Consider the following 19178-nt stretch of genomic DNA (forward strand, 5'->3'; position numbering starts at 1 on the left):
AAACTATGTTTAGGTTTGAAGGAGAATGTACTCAGGCACACATTGAAAATTAGGCCTATCATGCTTAGTGGGAGGGGTGTGATGTCTGGGTCGATTGAGGTTAGCTTTAGCCTCAGACTCGGTTCAGTATCCAACCTGCTTCCAGCACACAAGTTGAGGGGGGATGGCATCCCCCTTTGGAATTAAAATGATCGAAATCATCCCCCTTCTGAAACAGCCATCCCCCCTTCCCATCCCCTGTTATTTTATCAATTAATGTGGAAATATTACCGCTATTTCATTATAGCGGTTTCCTTTTTCAATTCGGCGCAAGCAACGTTACTTTTCCCAGGGACAGATTTGACAGCGATACTGCATTCTCGGGCAGTATGCTATTGCGCAAGCACGCAGGCGTACTTGCGCAATAGTGCCTTCCCGAGCTCTCATTCCACACCGTACGAAACTGACACTGGTAGCGTGAAGCAGTCTCTGCATCTCAGACATCGCTTCCGCGGGCAACTCTGTCCCCTTTTCTCCCTTTCATTCCAACCCGTGAGCAACGCTAGTCTCCCTTCTCTTCCGAATGCATTTAAAAAAAAAAAAAAAAATAAGAATCAGTTTTTAAAATCCTTAAATGTGATGCATGCCTCCGAATCGTGTGATGCGTCCGATCAGCTGCGTTTTTGGGGATAAATTAAGAGCGATGACATGACAGTAGTCATCGCTCTTATTTGCGACCATTTGCGACCAAGAGAAGCCTGGTCGCAAATTGAATGAGAAAGCGCACAGCCTTGTCTGAAAGCGCAGGATATTCGCTGCGTCGCTGCATCCAAAAGTCCAGAAATGTCTGGCCTCTGAAAGCAGACTTTCAACGTCTCGTCACAGGACGATTTTGCAAAAATGTTGCTTCCCCTACTCGTCGTCACAGCAGTTAGCCAATGCAGGTTTAAGATGATTGCATATGACGGGTACATGGCCTAGGGATGGGCACGAGTAAACTCGAGTGATCGAAGGAAATCCTCGAGGATCAATCGAGATCGAGTAGGCCTACTCGTTTAATCAAATCTATTTTTAGAATGCAACGCATCTGCAGCAGGAATAGGCCTGATGATGAACGGCAATATTACCAACCAAACATGTAATGCTTATTCTCCATCAAAACAGTCAGCGTTATCAGAGTATTCATTATTTATTTTTGCAAACGTTCAAAACACATTTTCCTTACAAAAATAAATAGGCCTATGCGTCTCACAATTTAAATCACGTCGAACCAAGGCCTGTAACAGTTTAAAAAAAACTAAAACGAAACAAGTAGCCTAACCATTGCAAATAATTTAAAGCTGCAAATAAAACGCCAGCAAATGGACTATGGATTACGCGTTGTGATCTTCTCTACACGGCCGGGATTACGGCTGCGTCTTGCGGCGGTTAAAATAGCCGACACACTTGGTTGCTGCGGGTCTGCTTTCCCGAACTCACCGTTGTGTTTCAGGAGCATATGTTGCCGCCTAGTAGCCTACAAGTAGTAGCTACTCTGGTAGCTCGATTTCGCTTGGCATATTTTACATTTCACCTTATGATCTCCTATTTCTTTAAAGTAGGCCTATTTCAATTCTTCGCTGCGCTTTGCTTTAACCGCCATCTCTTAACTTTTTGAATTCTGGCGTGCCTGCACACGGCACGGAACGCGCCACACAGAAATGGATACATTTAATTTGCTTTGTGCCCACGGCATGCGTAAGTGGCGCCGCACAGAAAATTGATACATTTGCTTCAGAAAACTTTGTTTGTTTGTGTGTATGCAAACTCGAGTTTGCCTGTCCACCAACCGAGTTCATTTGTAACGAGTAGTACTCGAGTTATCGATTCCCCAGATATCAGAAACGGTTGCTTCAACTTCAAAAAATTGCTTCAAAAAATCGTTCATACTCCGCGTACCACTAGAGGGCGCTCGCGTACCACCAGTGGTACGCGTACCACAGATTGAGAACGGCTGATATAGAGTATATGAGAGAGAATATGATTACAATATCATATTTTTTAAATACTTTAAAATGACTACGCTACATTGTTCCATCATCGAGCAGCCGATTCTGTGGGAAGCCTGTACTTCACAACCATGACCAACATGCAGGCGGACAGGTGGGCCGCGGACACTAGGAGGGCCTTTGTTACCCTTTGTATTCGTTTAATAGTATATCGCTGCTACGGTTAACATTAGGAGTTACCCGGGATTCATAATAATTCAGGATTTATGTGAAGCCTTGCTTGATCTTTACCAGAGTCAAGATGTATCAATTGCTCATATGAGCTATATTTGGGCGTGAAATGGGTTGGGACATGAGACTACTATTTCTTTGCATGCGTGGAGATCACGTTGTTTATGTATTTCTCTGGCTCAACGACAAAGCGCCATATGGACAACAGCCTCACATCCTTGGCTGAGCTCCCAGAATCCTCCCCCCCCCCCCTTGGTCAAACGGCGCCGGACCACCCGGGTCATCACATCACGATGAGCAAGGTGGGGGGGGAAACTCACAGAGCACAGACAACATCACCCAGGCCTTTTATTCCCTTCACATGTGTTGCCGGTGTGAGAGCACCATTTATTAATTTGTAAACCCATTGGGTTGTGGGAGGAACACTTTAATAGACGCTGCATGAAGGTCCCCTCGTGGTTAAGCCCTCCAGATTGGACATAACTTCCCTACAAAGGATGGTCAATAGCCACAGCTGATTGGCTCATGACATGATGGCCTCTACATCCCAAAATAGATTGATGGGCACTAATACACTCAGGGGAACTCCATCAGCTGAATGGAGGTGCGATCACATGAGATGCGTCGAATGCGACCCACTCCATCGTTTTCCTGTCGGGAAAGCGGCGCTGCAATTTCTGGGGGGGAGGGGCCAGCGCCTGAGCCTGCGCCACTGTCTCGCGGGGGAGACTAGCTTTACGTTTAAAAACGTTGACCCCGGCGTGTCGAATGACGCAACCAAGAGATTTCAGGTTCTGTCGATAAGCAATGTTTAAACGAGTTGATCTTATGTGTGGTTTGAGAACACAACGGCAGACTTGGCGACGGGGAACAGTGTCTCAGCGCACCTCAAGTCAACGCACCTTTACTCAAAGTCAAGCACCAGCAGGGCTTCACCACGCTCAAAGGTCCCCTCCTTGAGGTTCCTGTCGCACATCAATGTTGACCGCTCGTCCCGTCCACAGAAAACTCCCGGACGCGGAGGGTCCGACAACGCCCACCACGGTGAGGACGAAGACACCTTCTACAGCCGGGCCTCCGCACGCTCCCATCCCGACCTCTCCAACAGCCCCGCAGCCAGGCCCGTCTCCATGGGGCAGCCGGGCCTGTCTCCATGGGGCAGCCGGGCCCGTCTCCATGGGGCAGCCGGGCCCGTCTCCATGGGGCAGCCGGGCCCGTCTCCATGGGGCAGCCGGGCCCGTCTCCATGGGGCAGCCGGGCCCGTCTCCATGGGGCAGCCGGGCCCGTCTCCATGGGGCAGCCGGGCCCGTCTCCATGGGGCAGCCGGGCCCGTCTCCATGGGGCAGCCGGGCCCGTCTCCATGGGGCAGCCGGGCCCGTCTCCATGGGGCAGCCGGGCCCGTCTCCATGGGGCAGCCGGGCCCGTCTCCATGGGGCAGCCGGGCCCGTCTCCATGGGGCAGCCGGGCCCGTCTCCAGGGGGCAGCCGGGCCCGTCTCCATGGGGCAGCCGGGCCCGTCTCCATGGGGCAGCCGGGCCTGTCTCCATGGGGCAGCCGGGCCTGTCTCCATGGGGCAGCCGGGCCTGTCCTCATGGGGCAGCCGGGCCTGTCTCCATGGGGCAGCCGGGCCCGTCTCCATGGGGCAGCCGGGCCCGTCTCCATGGGGCAGCCGGGCCCGTCTCCATGGGGCAGCCGGGCCTGTCCTCATGGGGCAGCCGGGCCTGTCTCCATGGGGCAGCCGGGCCTGTCTCCATGGGGCAGCCGGGCCCGTCTCCATGGGGCAGCCGGGCCTGTCTCCATGGGGCAGCCGGGCCCGTCTCCATGGGGCTGTCCGGCCTGTCTCCATGGGGCAGCCGGGCCCGTCTCCATGGGGCTGTCCGGCCTGTCTCCATGGGGCTGTCCGGCCTGTCTCCATGGGGCAGCCGGGCCTGTCTCCATGGGGCTGTCCGGCTCCACGGCTGCCGGAGGTGACCGACTGATGAGTGCCGGGCTGCAGGCGGAGCGCCGCCAGCACCACCGCGCCGACACGCAGTGAGTTATTCAGAGAGCTTGGAGATCTTGGTGTTGGATAAATGTTGAAAAAAACAGTAAAAGTCCATGTACATAGCTCTTGTTTATTCATTTGTGAGCGCGTTTCGAGGCACAAGTACATCCTGTGTGGGAGCTGAGAACGAGCCCGAAAACGGGCCAGATGATTGGATGAGGATGGCCGAGCTCCAGTCCAGGAACAAGGCCTGCCTTCCCCACCTCAAGAGCAGCTAAACCCATCCGGGTTTAGGATGGATGTCATTTGTAAGTTCATGTTTAAGTTAAAGTAATGGATTGAAAATGTGTTTTGAGGAAGAAGAGGTTTAAGAAAAGCTACTTTTAGTTAATATAGGCCCACAAGCAAGTCAGTTCCTACATTAGAATCGCACATGGATACCGAAGAAGAAATGGTGATAATAAGATAATGTGTTTACAGGTTGCAAAGACAAAGACTGTGGAAAAACTCTTATAATGCAACGAAATGAGGAAATGTGATGAGATTTGAGTGAATAGTATAAGTGAAAGTGTGAGATTCTATGTGATTATACATAAGGTCAAAGGTCACGCCTATTCCAGTCAAGACAAGCTACCAGTGAACACAGCGGAGTGAATAGATGGTTGTCCTAGTGCACAATGACTTCCACTGTTTAACTCATAACATTAGCGTGAGATATCTGTAATGTGAAATCTGTCATCAGATATATTTCTTGAATAATGGACCTGTGAGTAATCAAACTGTTACAACAGAATGGACTGAAACCGGAAATGTTGGGACGACATTTAGTTAAGCAGGGGAGAATGTGGTATACCCCCCATTTTTGCATTTTGTATATTCCCTTTTCATGATTCTGTGATTTATGTACGATGGAGTTACATGTTTTGGCCAATAGATGGCACTATTAGACCTCTGAATAATGCAGTTGCATGACGATTATGAACAAAGGAAGAAGTTGTTACTGCGAGTGAAGGAAGGAAGCAGTCGCATTCTCGAAGTGAATGAACCAAAAACTCTTATATCGCTTTAACAATGTGTGTGTGTGTGTGTGTGTGTGTGTGTGTGTGTGTGTGTGTGTGTGTGTGTGTGTGTGTGTGTGTGTGTGTGTGTGTGTGTGTGTGTGTGTGTGTGTGTGTGTTGGCCCTTTCTAAATACCTGCCTGTAAAGTTTGTTCCAAGATGAACCCAATCCAATCCAGCCCAACAAGATGCCTCATTGAAGTGATATTGTTCCGCCTCGAGCAGCAGGACACCTGTACAGTGATGTCATGGAACAGCAGCCAATAGGAGGTTAGTCTGAGAGGAGGGTAAACTGGTCCAACTGGTTGGTTCACAGGATAATTTCCTTGTTACCGAGTCGGACGGTTTGGTAATGCTTACTTCATTACAGCAGTGAGAAGACCCAGGTAATTTACTCCACTCTGATCCAGGATTCATCATACATTTCTGTAACTTATCGATCATATCAATAGGAAAGGTACTATTTTACTATCATCAGGTATGGGTTGAAATCGTTAGTGAATATGTTGAGTACTCTCACCAGTCACTGTTCACTGCTGTTACTCAAAACAAAACTACTGATTGGCTACTACCTCTATTTTACCATTGTTATACATTATAAATGATTTAACTTTATTTAACAATGGTTTTCTAGGAATGGCCTCTGCGACATCGTGGTCTGAGGAGGACTTCTCCTGTTCCATCTGTCTGGATGTGTTCAACAGCCCAGTTACCACACCATGTGGACACAACTTCTGCAGAACCTGTATTACAGTGTTCTGGGATGACATGGTCCAGTACAAATGTCCTGTCTGCAACGAGCTGTTCCACACAAGACCTGTTTTACGGGTTAATACCTTCATATTAGGGATGGTTGATCAGTTTAGAAGTTCTGTACGAGTCAAAGAGCAGCCTTGCGTTGAACCCGGAGAAGTTCCTTGTGACGTCTGTACTGGGACCCAGCTGAAGGCAGTGAAGTCCTGCCTGGTGTGTTATACCTCTTACTGCCAGACCCACCTGGAGCCACATCAGAGAGTCTCCCGTCTGAAGACACATCAGCTGGTCGACCCTTTGGACAGTCTGGAAGACAGGATGTGTAAGAAACACGGCCGACTCCTGGAGCTCTTCTGTCAGACTGACCAGGTGTGTGCGTGTGTGTTGTGCACAATGACAGACCACAAGTCACATCCTGTTGTACCTCTGAAGGAGGAATATGAAGTGAAGACGGCCCAGCTGGGGAAGATAGAGGCTGAAGTTCAGCAGATGATCAAGGAGAGACAACGAAAGATTAAAGACATCATAGACAGGGTGGACCACAGCAAAGCAGACGCAGACAGAGAGATAGCCGATGGTGTGCAGGTCCTCACTGCTCTGAGGCGCTCTGTTGAAAAGTGTCTGGATGATCACAACAAAACGGTTCAAGAGAAACTGAAATCCACAGAGAAAGAAGCTGAAGGCCTCATCAAAGAGCTGCAGCAGGAAATAAAAGATCTGACCAATAGAAGCTCAGAGGTGAAGCAGTTCTCCCAAACTGAAGACCACCTCCACCTCCTCCAGACCTTCAGATCCCTGAAGGATCCTCCACCCACCAGGGACTGGACCACGGTGGAGGTCCGTCCTCCATCATACGTTGGGACCTTGAGGAGAGCCCTGGATCAGCTGGAGGAGACACTGAACATGGAGGTGAAGAAGGTGCCTGACCTGAGATCAGCTCTACACAAGTGTAAGTGTCTGTTTGGTTTGATTTATGGCTGTCAAATGTACATTCAATATTAAAATATTCTTCAAATATAAAGAAATATTTTACATTCAAACTAAATTCAACATGTCAGATGTTTTCCCCTTAAGATATGAGTGCCACCGTGTAAAATAAGGTTGAGAAGATAACCTTACATTAAAAAATGTAATGCAAAGAAACCCATAGCATGCTTACACACTGACATCCATGTGGCCCGTCGGCCTCCTCGGGAACGGGACTCGGCTGCAGCGGTCCGTCCTGGGAGCGTATCCCGGTCCGGTCCTCGGTCCTACACTGGACCCACTGGTCCCCGGCGCCCTCTGGGGGAGAAGGGTGGTAGATCCCCTGCACCACCGGTCCCCTGGGCTTCAGGGCCGCTGTGTCGGGCCGGGTTACCACAATGTGTTCAAAACGTTGTTGTTGATACATTCATAGCATTGTTGTTAATACATTTATAATATTGTGGTTACTACATTCATAATATTGTTGTTGATGTTTTCATAATATTGTTGTTGATGACCGGTGACCGGGTTAGGGGCCGGTGAGGGGGAGGGGAAGGGGTGAGAGAGAGGGGGCTGAGGGGGAGGACTATGGGGGAGGGCGAGGGGGGATGACCGGGCTGAGGGGGTGGGGGGGTGAAGGGGCTGAGGGGGGGTGACCGGGTTAGGGGCCGGTGAGGGGGAGGTGAAGGGGTGAGAGAGAGGGGGCTGAGGGGGAGGACTAGGGGGGAGGGGGAGGGGGAGGGGGGATGACCGGGCTGAGGGGGAGGGGGGGTGAAGGGGCTGAGGGGGAGGGGGGATGACCGGGCTGAGGGGGAGGGGGGGTGAAGGGGCTGAGGGGGAGGGGGGTGACCGGGCTGAGGGGGGGGGGGGGGGGGGGGGGGGGGAGGGGGAGGGAGGTGACGGGGCTGAGGGGGAGGACTAGGGGTGAGGGGGAGGGGGAGGGAGGTGACCGGGCTGAGGGGGGGGGGGGGGGGGGGGGGAGGGGGGGGGCTGAGGGGGAGGACTAGGGGTGAGGGGGAAGGAGGTGACCGGGCTGAGGGGGGAGGAGTGTGGGGGTGGGGGGATGAAGGGGCTGAGGGGGAGGACTAGGTGTGAGGGGGGGGGGTGGGGGGGTGAAGGGGCTGAGGGGGGGTGACCGGGTTAGGGGCCGGTGAGGGGGAGGTGAAGGGGTGAGAGAGAGGGGGCTGAGGGGGAGGGGGCTGAGGGGGAGGACTAGGGGGGAGGGGGGGTGACGGGACTGAGGGGGAGGGGGAGGGGGGGTGACGGGGCTGAGGGGGGGCTGAGGGTGAGGACTAGGGGTGAGGGAGGGGGGGGGGACCGGGCTGAGGGGGGAGGAGTGTGGGGGTGGGGGGGTGAAGGGGCTGAGGGGAAGGGGAAGGGGGGGTGACGGGGGTGAGGGGGAGGGGCTGATGGGGAGGGGGGGGGGGGATGAGAGGGGGGTTGGTGAGGGGGGGGGCTGATGGGGAGGGGGGGGGGGATGAGAGGGGGGTTGGTGAGGGGGGGGGCTGATGGGGAGGGGGCTGAAGAAGAAGAGAAAGCGATCACAAAAAGAAAGAGAATAAAAAGAAGAAGAGCAGCCTGGATCCAAGGAGAGATGTTTGTTGTTGATGTATTCATAATATTGTTGTTGATGTTTTCATAACGTTATTGTTGAGGTGTGTGTATCTATGTATGTGTACATATGTATATGCATGTATTTGTTCATATCTATGTATATGTACACAGAGCGCAGGAGAACAGTACTAGTGATGATGATGATGAGGATGAAGAGCGGTTCAGCAGCTCATCATGTCTGGTTCTCCCTCAGATGCCTGTGACCTCACACTGGACCCCAACACGGCCCACAGAGACCTCTCTCTGTCTGAGGACAACAGGAAGGTGACGGCGGTTGGAGAGGTCCAGTCGTATCCGGATCACCCAGACAGATTTGACTACTGGGAGCAGGTGTTGGGTAGAGAGGCTCTGACTGGCCGCTGTTACTGGGAGGTAGAGTGGGGAGGAGGGGTTGAGATAGGAGTGACATACAGAGGAATCACAAGGAGAGGAGGGGGTGATGACAGCAGGCTTGGAGGGAACAACAAGTCCTGGAGTCTTTATTGTTCTGATGGTGTTTACACTGCCGGGTACAACGGTAGGAGGACATTCCTCCCTCTCCGCCCCGCTGGCTCCACCAGAGTAGGAGTGTATCTGGACCGGCCTGCTGGCTCTCTGTCCTTCTACAGAGTGTCCCCAGGTGGAGGAGGGTCCTCAGACACACTGACACACCTCCACACCTTCTGGTCCTCCTTCACCCAGGAGGACCTCCTCCCGGGGGTCTGGGTACGGTGGACGGGGTCCTCAGCCTCTCTGTGTAGTCGGTTTTTCTCCTGTTTGTCTGATCCCTGATGGCGGCGGACTAGGGGGTTAGGGTCCTCAGCGTCTCGGGCGTCGGGTGTAGAAAAACAAAGTGGGGTCCGGGCCACCAGGGATCAGGGGACACAACAAATACACACACACACACACACACACACACACACACACACACACACACACACACACACACACACACACACACACACACACACACACACACACACACACACACACACACACACTCTGCGGGGCCTCTGTAGGGGGGGGGGGGGGCAGACTAAGTGTAGTAAAAAAAAAAAAAGTGCAGCCCCCTCCGCCCCGCCGCGCACACAAACGAACACGCACACAAACACACACACACACACACATAGGGCCCTATTTTAACGGTCTGAAACGCAAGTGGGAAGCACAAAGCGCAAGTAGCTTTGTGGGCGGTTCTACGGCGCTACCGCTATTTTACAGGCGGATAAATGACGCTTGCGCCGCGGCGCAAGTGTCAAAAGGGTTGGTCTGAAGCAGCCTAGTTACCCGTAGGTGTGGTTTGGCCGTAACGTGAAACAAATCAATGAGAGTGCCAGCTCCCATCCCCTTTAAGAGCCATGAGCGCATTTGAATCGGACGAGTTGATATATTGACAGCGCGTCTGCAGTCTCCGAGAATTTCAAACTGCAAATGGCTTAGTTTATTGCCAAATAATATGGCCTAATTCACACATGGAATAAGGGGTTTTCTTCCACAACTTCAGAAATACTGAATCCTCAAATAAATTTCGGCAAAGAAAACGTATGATAGGCTATAACATATGATATGCGGTAACTGTGGTTCTATTTAATGATATACGCAATACATTATAAACATTGTTTCTTATCAGTATTGTATGCTATCCTAATATGCATGTGTCCCCGCGGTAATAGACATTGCCATTGATTGTATTATGCGTTACGTGTTTAGTTTGCCCAAGTGAAGGAGTTCAAGTACCTCGGGGTCTTGTTCGCGAGTGTGGGAACTATGGAGCGTGAGATTGGCCGGAGAATCGGAGCAGCGGGGGCGGTATTGCGTTCGCTTTACCGCACCGTTGTTACGAAAAGAGAGCTGAGCCGCAAGGAAAAGCTCTCGATCTACCGGTCGATCTTCGTTCCTATCCTCATCTATGGTCATGAGGGTTGGGTGATGACCGAAAGGACGAGATCGCGGGTACAAGCGGCCGAGATGAGAAGGGTGGCTAGCGTCTCCCTTAGGGATAGGGTGAGAAGCTCAGCCATCCGTGAGGAACTCGGATTAGAGCCGCTGCTCCTTTACTTAGAAAGGAGTCAGCTGAGGTGGTTCGGGCATCTGATAAGGATAAGAAATACCATGCAAATTAAATTTAAATGAAGTGAAATTTCGAGGTTGGAAACTGGGCGCCTTAGAGAGCACACACACGCGCCCGCATTCATTCATTCTTTTTAACACTCACTCGCGGTAAAACAATGTTTTTCACGATCAAATAGGCCTACTCATCAATCCTAAAAGTTATGGGCATGTAGGCCTTCACGATGTCTGTGTCAAGAAAATATGTGTTTGCTGTACGGTGTTTGCAGATGCATTGATTTAAAAGCACAACTTATTACCGCTGCATCAGCTGTTCTTTCCCAAATAATTTACCAAGAATGTGCGGCTAGGTAGATGAGAGAAGCAAAGTGTATGCGCGAGGTGCACAAGCAATCCGTATGCATCGCATGCGCATGTATGCATGCGCCCTTAAAATAGCGTCTGAACAACGCGCCACTGACATTAAACCAGGTATTTCCTGGTCAGTAGCGCAATGGTATTCAGAGACGGCAAAATACCGTTTGCGCCAGAACACGCCTCCTCCTTCCGCCGAACCGCCCCTTGGGGCGCATGATCAATCCCTAATTTACCGGCGAGTGGCGCTGGTGGGAAAAGAACGCTCTGCGCCAGTTGTAAACTAGCAACGACACATGCGCCAGTGACTAAGTCACTTGCGCCGGATGCAAGATAGGGCCCATAGTCTCTCTCTCTCTCTCTCTCTCTCTCTCTCTCTCTCTCTCTCTCTCTCTCTCTCCTTTAAAGTATAGCATGATAAACCATGAAAAGGCTTTTAAGATCACCCATAGTTAGATAAGCACATTTATTATTTGAAATGTATATAAAATACCTATTGATGGTCAATCCTTATATATTTTCAGACTTCACCAGTTTAAGTCTTAAGGGCTCTTATATCATCATTTTTGTCATAATCCTGATTTGCGACCTGATTTAAAGCAGATGTTATTTTGTATTCATAATAACCAAGATGTCTGTGGGATAATGTTGCATGTTGTAAATGACTTTAAACTGAATCTTGATTTTTGTGTTCTGTTGGGAACCAAGCGGTCGCAGAACATGTTCAGTTATTAAAGATACGTGCTCACCTGTTGATGATTTGTAAAGTCTGCTGCTTCTATTGTTTTAGTCCTCGTGTTAATTGTGTACATGTAAGGGACAATTTTTCTGTCTTATTTGTAAATGAAGCATAATTGCAATAAACAACTCTTTGGATCCAATTGAATGTTCTCGTGTGTTTAGCCGATGATTTCTCGTTGTATTAGTTAATAATGCTTCCATAAGTGCCTTAAGAAAAATTATTAATAGAACAACAAATGTTTTTCCGAGATTATTCTTGGACCTCCTCCCTGGGTTTTGGTTTGGGGGGGGGGTGGTTTTGGGGGGGGGACCTCCAGTGGAGGGTACTACATGGTGCCATCGCCTCAAATACTTTTATCTCGGTTTTAAATCCTGCTGTTTCAAACACATGTCCGTTCTGTGGCCTACGGGAGACAGTTTTCCATATTTTTACTGAGTGCCCGAGACTCACTGTTTTTTTCTCTCTTTTAACTTTGGTTTTTAGTCTGTTGAATGTGTTTTTTTCTGAAAAAGTTTTTATCTTTGGTGCTGGATACAAAAAAAGTAATATTTTAAGTGGCACCTAGTAAATTATCTCTTAGGAGATGCGAAAATGGCCGCGTACATCAGCCGGAGCGATAAGGTGGAGGGCAGAGCAGGGCATGAGGCCCCTCCTGTGTTCCTCTGTAACGTCAGAGCCAGAGTCTGGCTGGAGTATACGTTTTATAAGGCGTTTGGGGATGTAGATGCTTTTAAACAGCGCCCGTGTTACAATAATATTATTTGCTTTGTTGAAAATGATGAGTTGCACTTTGCACAGGATTTTGTTGGATAAACCAAAAAAATGTAAAGACTGAACAAATAGCACATTTCCTGATGTATTGTACTCTCGGTTGATTGTAAAAAAAAGTATTTTTGAAAAATCTAAATCAAATCTCTCTCTTTCTCCGTGTTTACGAATTGCAAACTGTAATTCGTCGGGCTGTGGCTGTGATGTGGCTTTCCCGGGGGGCAGCTCAGGTCTGTGCACACACTCACACTGCAACATGTTTGCACACACACAACATGTTTGCACACACACAAGCCAACACACACATTACAACATGTTCACATGCACGCACACGAATGCACACACACACACACACACACTCACTCTAAAGCCTAGTCTTGACACACACTAAAGCCTACTCTGGACACACATACAAAAACACACTCTAAAGCCTACTTGACACACACACACACACACACACACACACACACACACACACACACACACACACACACACACTCTAAACCCTACTCTTGACACACACACACACACTAAAGCGTACCCCCCTAAAGGGATCCTGCTCATGCGTGACCCGGGGATGGAGGCAGCCTGGGCGCTCCTCGACCACTGTTACATGCAGCAGAGATGAAGTCTCCAGTAAGAAGCAGCCCTCCCCTGCGGTGAGTGTCCCCCGTCAGGGGCAGAAGGCCGCCCGCTGGGGGCCGGGTGATCGGGGCGGCCTCGGACCTCGGAGGCAGTATTCGTATGGCCTGTTTCTTCAACGGCCGTGAAACGACACACACACACACACACACACACACACACACACACACACACACACACACACACACACACATGCTGTGTGTGTGTGTGTAGAAGCTGATTTCATACATTCCCCCCCCCCCTTATGGGATGTTAAAGTGGCCTTTAAACGGAGCCGGAAACTAAAAGGCACTCTCTTTAAATGTCTTGCACACACACAATCATAAACACATGCTCTAACGTACATGCATGCACGCACACACAAAGAAGCACACACATTTGTTGGATTATTTACACTGCAGTTTCTCTGACTGGACTTTGAAAGGATAACATGGTTATGACATAATCAATGCTGAATGTGTACAATGTCAATGTGTCTATGAGCTCAGCTAATACTCATAAAAAGGGGATCCTAATCCCCTTTTTAAAATGTACGAATATTAAGGTGGCACCAAACCAAAAAATCTACCCACCCGACCTTTGACCCAAAATGTCCACCATCATCCTCCTATATATATATATATATATACCCACTAAGAGATGTCCACTTCTGACTTTTATTTTATTAGGGGTCCAAGCCAACAGGTTGGATCCCTATTGTTTTTGTAAGGATTATTAGGGGTCCAAGCCAACAGGTTGGATCCCTATTGTTTTTGTAAGGATTTTTTAGGGGTCCAAGCCAACAGGTTGGATCCCTATTGTTTTTGTAAGGATTATTATTATTAGGGGTCCAAGCCAACAGGTTGGATCCCTATTGTTTTTGTAAGGATTCTTCTTTTTATACTTCCCGCGCTAAAAGTGGGCCCACAGCCCAAACCGTAAATGGTGCACACGCGCCAATTACATGACTAGAACCAGGTCCGGCACCGCTACTCAGATAACCAAATCCAGACATGCCGGCCACTAGGTGGCGCTATACCAAGGAGAAACACGTTTGGGGCAATAGCTCCCACACCGAACCTCCCAGAGTCCAAAAACTTGTACACACAGATGCACTGGAGTCTGCTGCATCTTTTGGCCTAGGCCACGCCCATTTGCGTCTAGAAATTTCTTTCGCTAAATCGCAAAGACCGCAAAACTGTTTTTTCGCTACTCCTCCCACATTTCTCGACCAATCAACACCAAACTTTGCACACGACATCTTCAGACGCACACGCAAAGAATGCACGAAACACTTTTTTGATGCGACCTTTGACGACGAAACGGTAGCGTTTTGAATATTGGTTTATTAGCTAAATTAGACGTGGAATATCAAAAATCCAAAGAAATCCAAAATTAGACATCGGATCAAGCCCAAATTGTACACACATGTTGGTGTTAACCTTAACGTCGTTCGATAAAAAATTCGGAAAAATTCGCCATTAGGGGGCGCAATAAACGAAGAAATTGTATATCGTCTGCAAAATTTCGCCGCGAAAACGCTACACTGACTTCTCGCTACTCCTACCACAGTCAAATCCTTTGTATCCACAGGTTCAGGGTAGCGTTTTCAACACATGCTTCGCGTTGTGCCGGCGAAACGCACATTTCTTGTCGCGTTGTGCCGGCGAAATGCACACTTCTTGGACCCCTGCATAACTGCTTGCAGTTCTAGTTAGGGGTCCAAGCCAACAGGATTGGATCCCTATTGTTTTTGTAAGGATTCTTTTTAGGGGTCCAAGCCAACAGGTTGGATCCCTATTGTTTTTGTAAGGATTTTTTTAGGGGTCCAAGCCAACAGGTTGGATCCCTATTGTTTTTGTAAGGATTTTTCCTATTATACTTACCTCCCTAAAAGTGGGACCACAGCCCAAACCGTAAATGGTGCCGACACGCCAATTGCATGACTAGATCCAGATCTCTTCGGACTATGCAGACGACAAAATACAGACACGCCGGTCACTAGGTGGCGCTATACCAAGGAATACGCGTTTGGGGCTATAACTCCCACACCGAACCTCCCAGAGTCCAAAAACTTGTACACACAGATGCACTGGAGTCTGCTGCATCTTTTGGCCTAGGCCACGCCCATTTGCGTCTAGGAATATTTTTCGCTAAATCGCGAAAACCGCAAAACTGTTTTTTCGCTACTCCTCCCACATTTCTCGACCAATCAACACCAAACTTTGCACACGGCATCTTCAGACGCACACGCAAAGAAACCCTCAGACAGTTTTTTGATCCGACTTTCGACGACGAAACGGTAGCGTTTTGAATATTGGTTTATTAGCTAAATTAGACGTGGAATATCAAAAATCCAAAGAAATCCAAAATTAGATATCGGATCGAGGCCAAATTTTACACACATGTTGGTGTTAACCTTAACGTCGTTCGATAAAAAAATCGGAAAAATTCGCCATTAGGGGGCGCAATAAAAGAGGAAATTGTATATCGTCTACAAAATTTCGCCGCGAAAACGCTACACTGACTTCTCGCTACTCCTACCACAGTCAAATCCTTTGTATCCACAGGTTCAGGGTAGCGTTTTGAACACATGCTTCGCGTTGTGCCGGCGAAACGCACATTTCTTGTCGCGTTGTGCCGGCGAAATGCACACTTCTTGGACCCCTGCATAACTGCTTGCAGTTCTAGTTTATTATTATTAGGGGTCCAAGCCAACAGGTTGGATCCCTATTGTTTTTGTAAGGATTTTTATTATTATTATACTACCTCCCCGTGAAAGTGGAACCACAGCCCAAACCGTAAATGGTGCCGACATGCCAATTGCATGACTAGATCCAGGTCCGGCACCGCTACTCAGATAACAAAATCCAGACACGCCGGCCACTAGGTGGCGCTATACCAAGGAATACGCGTTTGGGGCTATAACTCCCACACCGAACCTCCCACATTCAAAACCTTGTACACACATATTCACTGGAGTCTGCTGCATCTTTTGGCATAGGCCACGCCCATTTGCGTCCACAATTTTTTTTCGCAAAATCGCGAAAACCCTAAAACTGTATTTTCCCTACTCCTCCCACATTTCTTGACCAATCGACACCAAACTTTGCACACGACATCTTCAGACGCACACGCAAAGGAATCGTGAGACAGTTTTTTGATCCGACCTTCGACGACGAAACGGTAGCGTTTTGAGTATTGGTTTATGAGCTAAATTAGACGTGGAAAATCAAAAATCCAAAGAAATCCAAAAATAGACTTCGGAACGAGTCCAAATTTTACACACATGTTGGTGCTAACCTTAATGTCGTTCGATAAAAATTCCGGAATTTTTCGCCATTAGGGGGAGCAATAAACGAGGAAATTGTATATCGTCTACAAAATTTCGCCGCGAAAACGCTACACTGACTTCTCGCTACTCCTACCACAGTCAAATCCTTTGTATCCACAGGTTCAGGGTAGCGTTTTGAACACATGCTTCGCGTTGTGCCGGCGAAACGCACATTTCATGTCGCGTTGTGCCGGCGAAATGCACACTTCTTGGACCCCTGCATAACTGCTTGCAGTTCTAGTTAGGGGTCCAAGCCAACAGGTTGGATCCCTATTGTTTTTGTAAGGATTTTTATTAGGGGTCCAAGCCAACAGGTTGGATCCCTATTGTTTTTGTAAGGATTATTATTATTATTAGGGGTCCAAGCCAACAGGTTGGATCCCTATTGTTTTTGTAAGGATTTTTATTATACTTACCTCCCTAAAAGTGTGCCCACAGCCCAAACCGTAAATGGTGCCGACACGCCAATTGCATGACTAGATCCAGATCCGTGGGGACTACGCAGACGACAAAATCCAGACATGCCGGCCACTAGGTGGCGCTATACCAAGGAATACGCGTTTGGGGCTATAACTCCCACACCGAACCTCCCACAGTCAAAAACTTGTAGGCACATATGCACTGGAGTCTGCTGCATCTTTTGGCATAGGCCACGCCCATTTGCGTCCATAATTTTTTTTCGCAAAATCGCAAAAACCGCAAAACTGTTTTTTCCCTACTCCTCCCACATTTCTTGACCAATCGACACCAAACTTTGCACACGGCATCTTCAGACACACACGCAAAGAATGCTTGAACACTTTTTTGATCCGACCCTCGACGACGAAACGGTAGCGTTTTGAACATTGGTTTATTAGCTACGTTTTACGCCGAAACGCAAAAATTCAAAAAATACCAAAATTAGACATCGGATCAAGCCCAAATTTTAGACGCATGTCGGTGTTACCCTTAATGGCGTTCAATAAAAAAAACGGAATTTTTCGCCATTAGGGGGCGCAATAAACGAGGAAATTGTATATCTTCTAATTGGCCAGAGGAATGTTCTTCAAACTATAAGGGAACCATCAAGGGGCAAACCCGAGTCTATATAGAAAATATGGCCAAGAATTATTAATGTGGGCGGGAGTTATTTGGCAAAGGAAAATTGTCTTTGGAAAATGTCGCCACAGGGCGGTGCCAAAAAACGACGACATTGTCTATCTCCTATTTGGCCAATGGAATGTTCTGAAAACGAGTTTTAGGCTATAACTCCCACACCGAAGCTCCCACAGTCAAAACCTTTATATCCACAGGTTCAGGGTAGCGATTTGAATACTTGCTTCGCGTTCTGCCGGCGAAACGCACATTTCTTTTCGCGTTGTGCCGGCGAAATGCACACTTCTTGGACCCCTGCATAACTGCTTGCAGTTCTAGTTAGGGGTCCAAGCCAACAGGTTGGATCCCTATTGTTTTTGTAAGGATTTTTATTATTTTTAGGGGTCCAAGCCAACAGGTTGGATCCCTATTGTTTTTGTAAGGATTCTTTTTATTAGGGGTCCAAGCCAACAGGTTGGATCCCTATTGTTTTTGTAAGGATTTTTATTATTAGGGGTCCAAGCCAACAGGTTGGATCCCTATTGTTTTTGTAAGGATTTTTATTATTAGGGGTCCAAGCCAACAGGTTGGATCCCTATTGTTTTTGTAAGGATTTTTCCTATTATTATTATTATTATTATTATTATTATTCTTCCCCCCGTACTTGTGGGACTACAGCCCAAACCGTAAATGGTGCACACGCGCCAATTGCATGACTAGATCCAGGTCCGGCACCGCTACTCAGATAACCAAATCCAGACGCGCCGGCCACTAGGTGGCGCTATACCAAGGACAGACGCGTTTGGGGCTATAACTCCCACACCGAATCTCCCACATTCAAAAACTTGTACGCACAGATTCACTGGAGTCTGCTGCATCTTTTGGCATAGGCCACGCCCATTTGCGTCTAGAATTTTTTTTCGCAAAATCACGAAAACCGCAAAAATGCTTTTTCCCTACTCCTCCCACATTTCTTGACCAATCGACACCAAACTTTGCACACGACATCTTCAGACGCACGCGCAAAGAATGCAGGAAACACTTTTTTGATGCGACCTTTGACGACGAAACGGTAGCGTTTTGAATATTGGTTTATTAGCTAAATTAGACGTGGAATATCCAAAATCCCGAAAAATTCAAAATTACCCATCGGATCGACTCCAAGTTTTACACACATGTTGGTGCTAACCTTAATGTCGTTCGATAAAAATTTCGGAAAATTTCGCCATTAGGGGGCGCAATAAACGAGGAAATTGTATATCTTCTACAAAATTTCGCCGCGAAAACGCTACACTAACTTCTCGCTACTCCTCCCACATTTCTTGACCAATCGACACCAAACTTTGCACACGGCATCTTCAGACACACACGCAAAGAATGCTTGAACACTTTTTTGATCCGACCCTCGACGACGAAACGGTAGCGTTTTGAACATTGGTTTATTAGCTACGTTTTACGCCGAAACGCAAAAATTCAAAAAATACCAAAATTAGACATCGGATCAAGCCCAAATTTTAGACGCATGTCGGTGTTACCCTTAATGGCGTTCAATAAAAAAAACGGAATTTTTCGCCATTAGGGGGCGCAATAAACGAGGAAATTGTATATCTTCTAATTGGCCAGAGGAATGTTCTTCAAACTATAAGGGAACCATCAAGGGGCAA

The 19178-nt window shown here is 48.4% G+C and overlaps 1 protein-coding gene across 1 annotated transcript in view; it reads left to right on the forward strand.

The window, feature by feature from the left end:
• Positions 1-5406: 5406 nt before the first annotated feature.
• The window catches only part of LOC115539381 (E3 ubiquitin/ISG15 ligase TRIM25-like), a 58413-nt gene continuing 44641 nt past the window's right edge, over positions 5407-19178 (forward strand). Inside the window, exons 1-3 of the mRNA XM_030350404.1 lie at positions 5407-5509; positions 5874-6941; positions 8766-8811. Coding sequence (XP_030206264.1) covers positions 5488-5509; positions 5874-6941; positions 8766-8811 — 1136 coding nt within the window. The 5' untranslated portion in view covers positions 5407-5487. The remainder of the gene's footprint in view (positions 5510-5873; positions 6942-8765; positions 8812-19178) is intronic.

This window comes from Gadus morhua, unplaced genomic scaffold (genome assembly GCF_902167405.1).
Source record: "Gadus morhua unplaced genomic scaffold, gadMor3.0, whole genome shotgun sequence".
Lineage (NCBI taxonomy): Eukaryota > Metazoa > Chordata > Actinopteri > Gadiformes > Gadidae > Gadus > Gadus morhua.